A 12072-nucleotide genomic window follows, 5' to 3' on the forward strand; every position below is an offset into this window, starting at 1 on the left:
AATACTCAGGGAACCAATGTACACCTCAAGGACACCCTGCCCAAGAGGTGGGGGAGCTGAAATAGTTATACCCAAACTTACCAGTTATTGGTGGAGGGCTGCTGGGTCAGGGCGAAGGGGCATGGAATCTCTGCAATTTCAGACCTTCCCCAAAGGAGAGCAGAGCAGGCTGCAGCTTTGTAAGAGAGCCTCCAGGCAGAAAGGAGATGGTTCTGGCTGTCAGAAATCTGGGGACTCTGTGAGTAAAAAAGTTCTAGTCAGAGGCAGTATAGGAAATGCACGTCAGCCATGGCAATATATTTCTGGAGTGTTTTGAGAGGTTCCAGAGGCTTTTCGTTTTCAGACATAAAGTGATCATACCTAACAGAGAATCTTGCCTATGTACATCTTACTGACCATAATTATGGTCTGGTGACCAGTTAGAGGAGGGGTTTAACATCCTATGAGTTTAGTTACGCAACACCTAAATGAAAACATGACTCAGCTTTGCAAACTGAGGTTTGAAGTTAAATTTTCCTTTATGGCTAATGTTTTGGTTTGAATGGTCACTGCTATTCTTTCTCCAACAACTTTGAGAGATTTCTTGCACGTGCACTGGGCTTTGAAAATGATAGTTACATACATTTTCAAGCAAACCACTTTGACCTTTGCATCTTCACAGACTTCTGAGGATCGCTTTAGTTTTTGTCTCTTTAGAAAGGTGGCACATCTATTGAGCTCAGGGTCACAATGTTTGAAATCTGTCCTAGTTGCTGCTGTCCTCAGAAGCAGCATTTGATCCATCAAGCCCTGACTTATGGCCTGCATCCCCTCTTCCAGTTTTATCCCTCTTTCTTTGCCCTTGCAAATCGCTAGTTATTCAAGGCAACAAATGATTCCAGGAGGAGAGGAAAGGCAATGCTTTATAATTTCTACTTCCTAGCATAGAAGGATGGGCTGCTTGAAAAAAAAATTTTTTTTACAAGTTGCTAACACCATATTGTATAATTCAATTTTTTTAAGAGAGTAGAAGTTGTAGGTTCTCAACAACAAAAAAAGGTAAATATACATGAGGTGATAGATTTTTCAATGGGGAGAAATCCTCTCCCAGTGTATACATATATCAAATCATCATGTTGTATACTTTAAATATCCTATAATTTTGTCATTTATATCTTAACACATTATTGACCAATTGACATTATTGAACAATCACATTGTTACGGGATTTTTGCAGAAACTAATGCTTGTGGCTGGTGATTTGTTATATAAGTGAATTTTGAAATATCTCTAATCAATAACATTGAGGTAACAAAAGATGCATTAATACGTCTCTGGTCAATAAGTTGTTTGTAAAGCTGAACCAGTCCATTCTGAAGGAGATCAGCCCTGGGATTTCTTTGGAAGGAATGATGCTAAAGCTGAAACTCCAGTACTTTGGCCACCTCATGTGAAGAGTTGACCCATTGGAAAAGACTCTGATGCTGGGAGGGATTGGGGGCAGGAGGAGAAGGGGACGACAGAGGATGAGATGACTGGATGGCATCACAGACTTGATGGACGTGAGTCTGAGTGAACTCCAGGAGTTGGTGATGGACAGGGAGGCCTGGCGTGCTGCGATTCATGGGGTCACAGAGTCGGACACAAATGAGCAACTGAACTGAACTGAACTGAAAGCTGAAAAATATATATAAACTCGGTAAAACCATTGAACTAATTGCAAGATTTAAATTCTTATTTATTTTTCCTTACACATAATCCCCTGCTCTCCTTTCTAATTCTTGCTGTTTTGTGCTCTTCTAATAGGAATCTCTGCTCAAGGTTTTTGATCCTTTTTCGCTCCAGGACTCAGATGGTCAGATGTGACTAATGTGTTTGTGTCAGCATTAGAGCTGAGACAATGGGAATCACAATTTTCAGTGACATCCCCATTGTTACTGTTAGCGTCCTTCTCTTGTTGGACCCATGTGGGGGTCTCCTTGTTCTGACCGTCTCCTCTCTCTGCAGGCTCAGCAGCGGCCTGCTCAATGTGCCAGAGGTCCTGAAACATGGAGTGAAGATAGGGCTGGGTACAGGTTAGTAGCTTCCCATTAAGAGCCATGGCAAAGTGGTTGATAAAGTGCACAACTTTCTACTGTGACTAATTTTCAAGTAACAGTTGTATGATTTAAAAAACTTAGTTTTATTTTCTGGCAGTCACATCTTATGCTAATAAAATAGTGAAGTTGGAAACAGTAAGAAAATATACGCAAAGGGAAAAGTTTTGGTGGCATTAACCTCTTGAAAGCCATTATCCATATTTATATTCAGACACAGGGCTATAAAGGATAAGCCCTTCTCAAGTGCTTTAGAGATTCTTTTTAAAAAGTCCTTGTTCTTTTTTTCCTTTTTGTTTTGTCCTTCTTGCTAAATTTCGATGGCTTGGGTTTTTATGTTTTTAGTCTTCAGTAACTGTGTCATCACAAATACTGTCTCAAAAGAAAATTATTCGACCTTGTGAATAGTGAGCACAAATTCAGTCTATGCCATAATGGAGAACTCTGAGGTATATTAAAAAACGTGCTTTGCTTTTAAGAAGTTTTTAACAAAATGAGATTCTAATTCCCACAGGCAGTCTGATGTTTGCTAGGCTGAAGGACAGTCTAGGTGGCTGATGAATTAGTGATGTCTCCTTTTTCTCATAGTACATTTGGATTGCTTTTCCTGAGTATGTGTAGTGCTGCTCACTTTGGAAGGGAGTCAGGCCCAAATGTCTAGGCATCTGCTATGACCTTTATTTTATCATTGGGTATGAATGAACTAAAAAAATTTTTTTAAATGGCTTTGGGGCACAAGGTCTTATTTTTCATTCTTGATTCATTTGTTTTACTGATTTGTAAGAGCACCAGGATGTTTGCAAATTGAAAATAATGCTTTTCATCATTTTTTGCAACAACTCAAGTCTCAGTTTATACCAAACAATATTGGTAAGACTACAGTAATAAAATATTCATTTATAATTTTATTTTATTTTATTTTAATTTTATTTTATTTTTAAACTTTACATAATTGTATTAGTTTTGCCAAATATCAAAATGAATCCGCCACAGGTATATATGTGTTCCCCATCCTGAACCCTCCTCCCTCCTCCCTCCCCATTCCATCCCTCTGGGTCGTCCCAGTGCACCAGCCCCAAGCATCCAGTATCGTGCATCAAACCTGGACTGGCAACTCGTTTCATACATGATATTTTACATGTTTCAATGCCATTCTCCCAAATCTTCCCACCCTCTCCCTCTCTCACAGAGTCCATAAGACTGTTCTATACATCAGTGTCTCTTTTGCTGTCTTGTACACAGGGTTATTGTTATCATTTATAATTTTAAAGAGGTGTGCTACATTAGAGGTTTTCCTCAGTTTTACATGAATCAAAGCAATTGAGGTTTTTTTAAAATTTGAATTTAAGCCTTGAATCACTGAGATTGTGTAATACTTGGATATAGTTTCAGGTATTAAGGTAGGAAACCAGTTGTTTTTACTCTGACAGAAAACCTTTAATGGATAAGAAAAAAAGTGGTCAAGAGTTTTTGTCAATGAAAAATTTAGTAGAAATGCAAAACTCAGATGTTGCTTTCAGATTTTCAAGGAATTTGGTCTCCACAACTTTAATTCCTCACATGACTTCCAGTTCTTGAGTTTGGGTTGCATAGTAATGATCTAAAATGATTATGTAGAGCTCTGTCACTTAGCCGTAAGACCTTGTGCAAAATATCTTAATTTTCTAAAGATTCATATCCTAATTTCCATAACAAGAACAACAATAATTATAACAATATCTATGCTACATGCTTGTTTTGAGGCTTAAATGAAAAAAATACATGTGATGTGGTTAGCAGATACCTGGCAAGTTGCACTAGGCAATAAAGATTGGCTTAAAAGGGAATGAATAACATTGGTTTCCTGATTAAAGGTTTGATTTAATATGATATATTCTCATATATTAACTTGGAAGATGCTGTTGCATTTTACATAGCCATCCTATATACAACTATTTCCTAAACATGACCTTTATGCATAAACTTGTTCTTTTCCTTTGAACTTTAAAAGACTGTTTAACTTTTTTTTTTCTTTTTTTTTAAAAGACTGTTTAACTTATATTGTGCCAAGAGTGTAGGTCTAAGAGTGGATCATTCACTCTATCACAAATAGAGGCAGATCTGAACTTTCTCATTTCTTAATTATTAAATATGAGAAACGTGCATGACACTTCACAAAACCATTACAAAACAAGAGAAAGTGGTATCAAAAATAATAAGAGGATGAACATATCTCCCATGTTTTTAGGATCTAGAATAAGAGTTCAGAATATTGCTATCATCCTTAGAGGACAAGAAGACATGGCCCCATGAAAAGACCTTGAGTTTTGATGGAAAAGGAAAATTTGAAAATGGAAGAAGAAAACTGAAAAAGAAAAAATAATCATGTAGATCGCTATACACTACTGGAGGGAGACTACATGGTACAACCACTTTATAAGAAACTGCCAAATAGTTCTCTAAAGTTGAAAATACATCTAAATATGACTCAGTAATTTCATTTTGGGTATTTACCCTAGAGAAATAAACACATATAGTTATACAAGAATATTTATAATAGCTTTATTAATAATAGCCCCAAACTGGAAATAAAGTTTAAAAACCTTCTAAAGGAGGACAGATAAGCAGATGCAGCATATTCAAACAAAGAAACACCATTCAGCATTCTTTTTTAAAAAAAGAACAAATCATTGATATATACAAAACAAAAATATTTTGTTAAAAATACTGGAGAGGGTGTGGTGAGAAGGGAACCCTCATACACTTGGTGGGAAGGTAACTTGGTGCAGTTACAGGGAAAAGAGTATGGAGGTTCCTCAGAAAACTAAAAAGAGTTGCCATATGATCCAGCAATCCCACTCCAGTGCATATATCCACACAAAACTATAATACAAAAAGACACATGCACCTCTATGTTCATAGCAGCACTATTTACCATAGTCAAGACTGGAAGCAACCTAAATGTTGACAGATAAATGGGTAAAAACAATGTGGTAATACATACGATGGCATACTACTCAGCCATTAAAGAAGACTGAAGCAATGCCATTGAAGCACTATGGATGGACCTAGAAACTATCAAACCCAGTGAAGAAGTCAGAAAGAGGACAAATACCACATGGTATCCCTCATATGTAGAATCTAAAACATGACACAAATGAACCTATCTACAAAACAGAAACAGACTCAGAGACATAGAAAGTAGACTTGGAGTTGCCGAGGGAGAGGAGTGGACTGGGAGTTTGGGGTTAGCAGATGCAAACTATTACATTTGGAATGGATAAACAGCAGGGTCCTACTGCATAGCACAGGGAACTATATTCAATATCCTGTGATAAACCATAATAGAAAAGAATATGAAAAAAGAATGCATTACTTTCCCATACAGCAGAAATTAACACAATACTATTCATCAACTCTACTTCAATAAATTAAAACATTTTTGTTTAAAAATCATTTCATTAAGTGAAAAAAGCCAAGCACAAAAGAGCACACACTCTATGGTCCCATATGTATGAAGTCCAGGGACAACAGACTGTCCAGGTTAGCAGCAACAGAGCTAACCTACATTGACAGAAATCAGAAAACGGGTGCCAAGCAAAAGCAGGTAGACATTCATATTTGCCATGTGCACTTTATTCTGTCCAAAGTGGCTGATATATTTTTCTAACTAGTTTTCTTGTTAAGAGGTGTGGCCCTTCCTTTCCCACTGACTTCACTCTGTAGGATGGTCTCTGGGTCCAACCACATCTTTACAAATGGCACAGTTTCGTTCCTTTTTTGTGGCTGGGTGGTGTCCCTTTGTGTATATGCACGACATTTTCTTTGCCCATTCGTCTGTTGATGAATGTTTAGGTTGCCTCCGTGTCCTGGCTATTGTAAACAGCAATGCAGTGAGCACGGGAGTGTGCTCTGTGGTGACTGAAATGGGAAGGAAATCCAAACAAGAGAGGGATATATGTATACATAAAGCTGATTCACTTTACCATACAGTAAAAACTAACACAGCATTGTAGAGCAGTTATACTCCAATAAAAAGTGATTAAAAATAAAACATCAATTAAAAAAAGTGGTTGCCAAGATCTGGGGTAGGGGTGGGGAGGGGAACTACTGAAAAGGGCCATGAGGGACCTTGCTGGGGTGAGGGAAATGTTTAATATCTTGTTTTTTGAAAGGTACTTAAATGGCTATATATAGTTATTAACATTCATCAAACTGAACACAAGTTCTGAGCATTTTATGATACCTTAATTATCCCTCAGTTAAAAAAAAACAAACAAACCACATAGCTAGCCATGAGAAGCAGAATTATTGTTGTGGAAAATTAAATCAGTGATGTGGAGAATGAAGTTGACCAAAGACTAAAGAGGGTGTTTGAGAACAATCTACGTGGAAGATAAAGAGAGCATGGCACCAGCAAACAGGATTTTCCTGACTAAGGATCCAGAACTAATGGAACAGAAGCAACAACCATCAGAGGTCTGAAGAGCAAATCTTTTCTGGGCTTACTGAATATCATAATGAAAGAACTTACCCTCTTCTGGTCTAAACCATAACTGAACCAATTGTGGCAAAATATTTGAATTATAAAGAAAAAGAAAAGAAAGTTCTAAAATGCTGAGGCAGGGGGAAAAGTCATTTATAAATAAAACAGTTAAAAACCAATTTTTGTTGGCCTGCAAAATATCAAGAACAAGAGTTTGGAGAGAAAGTGGTTGTTATTCAAGAATATTATATTGGGCCACATTCTCCCTCATGTGTGAAGGCAACAAAATTCTCAAATGTACAAGGGTTTGGAAAATATTCTCCCCATGAAGCCTTTGAAAAAATTACTTGAAAATCTATATGATTCAATGAGTGATGAGGCAAAGTGAAGGGTCATGGTATAGGGAAGTATGGTACAACAGGATGTCAGGGAAGGCTAAAATCATTTAAAACAGAAATAAGAAAAAAATTGTAAAGGAGTTTAAAAAATGACAGAATGTGTACAATGTTAAAAGTAATACCTTTTAAAAAAACTATCAGACTATGAGTCTTAAACTGGTCTAACAGCTTTAATAAACAATAATATAAACATTTAAAAAATCAAAATGGCAACAAAAATCAAGGTATTTCCCTCTGGGAAGAGGTTCCTGGGACCTGAATATATAATACTGTCTTTGAAACTGAGTGTTAGGTCCTTGAGTTTTGGTATTATATTTTCCCTGGATCATTTGAATGTCTTTAATATTTTACATAAAATCTTAAAATAATGTACAGGCTGCAAGAAAGAACTTCCCAAGTACTAAACATTGTTTTACTTTCTGATTTTATTAACAGAAACCAAGAAGTAGTGGTTTATGTGTAAGGTTGAAAGGATGAAGATGTATTTGGCAAGTGGGAGCAAAATTATGAGTATATAAAATTTCCTTATCTCAAAAAAAAGGAAATAGCAAATTATCAAAAAACAAACAAAGCAGTAACCTGAAAAAAATATGGAACAAGTTTATGTCAACAAGACCTACAAACTCATCAAAACAATGTACATGGAGCTAGGATGCCACTCTCTAGGGACAAATTCGTATCCTTCTAATTTACTTCAATTAATTCAAAAGCAGTATTCTTTGAGCAACTTTTTCAAAATTCATTATTCTTTTCCTAATCTACGCATCTTAGATGCCAGAGTATTCACTATAATCATTCCTTGGAACTTCCTCGTTTCTCATGTCCCTCTCTTTTTCCTTCCTTTCTTTCCTTCCACCCTCCCTTCCTCATTTTTTTTTTTTTTATTTTTAATTAACTTTTGACAAGCCCACCCCCCTTGGCTGTCTCAGCTCTTCCCCTTCTCAGTGTTTAAGTTGAGCAGCTGGATGTTGCCGGAAAAAATTTTTCTAGTGGTTTCATTTTAAATGTTGCTTTCAAATCCTAAGTGGCCCTTAGCACTACCCAAATAGACAATTATGTTTCTCTAATATGTTCTCATATTCCAAGACAGACTTACCTATTTCTTCCTAAATATTTTATCCCAAATCATACCCTCCTCGCTTCCAGCTAATGGCCTTATCTCATCAGTCATTGAGAAAACAGACATAATCAGAAGCCTTTCCTTTATGTTCCCACCACTAAATTTACATACCTTCCTCCATCTGTTTGCATTTTCTCTTCTTTTTCTCGCTGCAGCTAAAAAAATTTCTCTTCCAATCTAAGTCAAAAACAAACATACCCTGAGGTGTGTTCTGTACTCTCTCCTCTCCCTTGATCTCAATAAATCAATTCCATTGGCCAGTAACTCTCCTGTATCATTGTTACCTCCTCCCTCCTGGATCATTCCTTCACCATACAAACATTCTGTAGACCTCCTGATCTTTTAAGCAGAGGTGTGAAGAAAACCTCTCTGTTAATTAGACACCCTCTTCTGGCTCCTGCCCCACTTCTCTATCCCCCTTCACAGCAAAACTTCAATGAGTAGGTACTCACACTGCTACTGCATCCCAGGCACTCTTCTATTCCTCCACCCACTTCAGCCTGGCTTCTTACCACCATCCATAGTTACTATCCTTCTCCTTTCTACCCTGGATTGTTACCACACTACCATCTCTTTTGGAGGAGGAAATGGCAACCCACTCCAGTATTCTTGCCTGGAGAATCCCATGGACAGAAGAGCCTGGAGGGCTACAGTCCATGGGGTCACAAAGAGTCAGACAAGACTGAGTGACTAACACACACACACACACACACACACACACACACGATCTCTTTTGCTGCCAACTCCAAAAGACACTAGTCTGTCTTTATTGCACTGGACTTCTTGTCCAAATACTCTTTCCTTGGATTCAGTGACACCACACTGGTTTTGTTTCCCTTCTTCCTCTCTTGCCTGCCCTTCTTCATCTTCTCAGAAGGTCCCTTCTCTTCCTGGCCATTCAAAAGCTTTCCTCAAGGCTCAGACCTAGGCTGTCTCCTCTTTTCAACTCTCTTCTTAGGAGTCATCATCTGCAACCATGACTTTATATGGGCTACATATATGCAGATGACTCAGATTTTTATATCCAGCCCAGATTCCTCTTTGAATTCCAAACCACTATTTTCAATTGCTTACTTTCTCCTTTCTCCTTGATCCCTCCTCATACAATCCCCAAACTTTATTATACCTTCAAACATCTAAGCCTGTCCTCTTAAATGCCTCATACACCTCCAAAATCACTGCAGATGGTGATTGCAGCCTTGAAATTAAAAGATGCTTACTCCTTGGAAGGAAAGTTATGACCAACCTAGATAGCATATTCAAAAGCAGAGACATTACTTTGCCAACAAAGGTCCGTCTAGTCAAGGCTATGGTTTTTCCAGTGGTCATGAGAGTTGGACCGTAAACAAAGTTGAGCGCCAAAAAATTGAAGCTTTTGAACTGTGGTGTTGGAGAAGACTCTTGAGAGTCCCTCAGACTGCTAGGAGGTCCAACTAGTCCATCCTAAAGGAGATCAGTCCTGGGTGTTTATTGGATGGACTGATGCTCAAGCTGAAACTCCAATACTTTGGCCACCTCATGCGAAGAGTTGACTCATTGGAAAAGACCCTGATGCTGGGAGGGATTGGGGGCAGGAGGAGAAGGGGATGACAGAGGATGAGATGGCTGAATGGCATCACTGACTCGATGGACGTGAGTCTGAGTGAACTCTGGGAGTTGGTGATGGACAGGGAGGCCTGGTGTGCTGCGATTCATGGGGTCGCAAAGAGTTGGACACAACTGAGCAACTGATCTGAACACCTCATACAAGCATACAAGAAGCCATTGCTTCTTGCTTAAACTCCTGCACTAGCTTCCTAATCGGAGAAGGCGATGGCACCCCACTCCAGTACTCTTGCCTGGAAAATCCCATGGACAGAGGAGCCTTGTAGGCTGCAGTCCATGGGGTTGCGAAGAGTCGGACACCACTGAGCAACTTCACTTTCACTTTTCCTTTCATGCATTGGAGAAGGAAATGGCAACCCACTCCAGTATTCTTGCCTGGAGAATCTCAGGGAGGGGGACACCTGGTGGGCTGCCATCTATGGGGTCACACAGAGTCGGACATGACTGAAGTGACTTAGCAGCAGCTTCCTAATGGTCTCATATTCCTGGGCCCTTCTAATCCAGTATTCTCTTTTCAAAAGAATCACAATGAAAATATGACTATTTCACTCCCTCCTGATTACCACCTTCAGTGTGATTTTGAATATGCAAACCTCTTTAAGAGGCCAGAATCCTGCATGGTGTGACATCTCTCCACCTCCCAGCCCCACCTCGTGCTGCTCTCCTCTCTACAGTGCTCCCTTTTAATCCCCTCTGTGAATCACACCCCCTCCTGCCAAAAGACCTGCGTGCCTTTGCTCCTCTGCCTGGAATACCCTTTATGTCTCTCTAAACATGGTTGAGTTCTCATTTTTGTCCTAGTTTAAATGTTGTTGACTTAACGATGTCTCCTCTTGACCATCTTGTCACAATGGGCTTTCTACCTCTATTTTCTTTATCACTAACTGAACATGGTTTATTATTAATATTTGTTTCTTTGTATGTCTCTTTTCCTTCTCCATAAGATAGTAATCTCATGCAGTACCTGTAACTTTTATTTATGATTGCTTTAATAAATCAAGTACAAAGAAGGTGCTCAGTAAATCTGTTGATAAATGAATGAACGAATAAGATGAACACATACATATAGAATTACTTGCTTTTATTCTTCTATTGCCCCTGGCTCAAGTTTTTATTCTTATATGGTTTTCTTAGCTGCTTCTTACATATTTTGAAATATATATTCAATCTTTACTTATTTCCATACAATGTAGTGATAGCATTTTATTCTGCCTATAGATTGAACATTGTCTTTGTTCTAGTAATAAAGAAAAAAATCAATAGACAAAGTATTTCAAAGCATAATGTGCATGTTTCCCAAATCATATGTGTTTTATTAGTTGGATGCTATGATAAAATGAAAGGTTGATGGATGGTTACTGTATGTTAAAGTGGACTAAGTAGATGAGTAAAACTTGTCAAGGAACTGGATAAGCCTCTGGCAATACTATTCTGGCTAAAGAAAAGTATTTTCTAAAACAAAAAAAATCATAAAAGTTTATCTAAAGACATGTAAGACAGCTGAACATAAAATTAAACTGCAATCTAAGATTACTTAGTGGGCTATTATTTTTGATCTTTGCAATATACATAGGCACTAACAATTATATGTGTCTACCAAGATGTGACAAAGGAACTCTTGAAATATTAAGTGTATTTTATTAGCTATAGAAGCAGAAGATATTAAGAAGAGGTGGCAGGAATACAGAGAAGAACTGTACAAAAAAGATCTTCATGACCAAGATAATCATGATGGTGTGATCACTAACCTAGAGCCAGACATCCTGGAATGTGAAGTCAAGTGGGCCTTAGAAAGCATCATTACGAACAAAGCTAGTGGAGGTGATGGAATTCCAGTTGAACTATTTCAAATCCTGAAAGATGATGCTGTGAAAGTGCTGCACTCAATATGCCAGCAAATTTGGAAAACTCAGCAGTGGCCACAGGACTGGAAAAGGTTAGTTTTCATTCCAATCCCAAAGAAAGACAATGCCAAAGAATGCTCAAACTACCGCACAATTGTATTCATCTCACATGCTAGTAAAGTAATGCTCAAAATTCTCCAAGCCAGGCTTCAGCAATATGTGAACTGTGAACTTCCTGATGTTCAAGCTGGTTTTAGAAAAGGCAGAGGAACCAGAGATCACATTGCCAACATCTGCTGGATCATCAAAAAAGCAAGAGAGTTTCAGAAAAACATCTATTTCTGCTTTATTGACTATGCCAAAGCCTTTGACTGTGTGGATCACAATAAACTGTGGAAAATTCTGAATACCGGACCACCTGACCTGCCTCTTGAGAAACCTATATGAGGTTCAGGAAGCAACAGTTAGAACTGGACATGGAACAACAGACTGGCTCCAAACAGGAAAAGGAGTACGTCGAGGCTGCATATTGTCACCCTGCTTATTTAACTTATATTCAGAGTAC

The 12072-nt window shown here is 38.2% G+C and overlaps 1 protein-coding gene and 1 long non-coding RNA gene across 3 annotated transcripts in view; one reads left to right on the top strand and one right to left on the bottom strand.

The window, feature by feature from the left end:
- The window catches only part of GDA (guanine deaminase), a 254581-nt gene that overhangs the window by 231578 nt on the left and 10931 nt on the right, over positions 1-12072 (top strand). For both annotated transcript variants that reach the window (XM_044939952.2, XM_025281610.3), the window contains exon 10: positions 1987-2054. In XM_044939952.2, coding sequence (XP_044795887.1) covers positions 1987-2054 — 68 coding nt within the window. The remainder of the gene's footprint in view (positions 1-1986; positions 2055-12072) is intronic.
- LOC123332844 overlaps positions 1-12072 on the bottom strand; it is a 116440-nt gene that overhangs the window by 4122 nt on the left and 100246 nt on the right. Inside the window, exon 3 of the long non-coding RNA XR_006549940.2 lies at positions 82-236. This is a non-coding gene — a long non-coding RNA (uncharacterized LOC123332844). The remainder of the gene's footprint in view (positions 1-81; positions 237-12072) is intronic.

This window comes from Bubalus bubalis, chromosome 3 (assembly GCF_019923935.1).
Source record: "Bubalus bubalis isolate 160015118507 breed Murrah chromosome 3, NDDB_SH_1, whole genome shotgun sequence".
Taxonomy (NCBI): domain Eukaryota; kingdom Metazoa; phylum Chordata; class Mammalia; order Artiodactyla; family Bovidae; genus Bubalus; species Bubalus bubalis.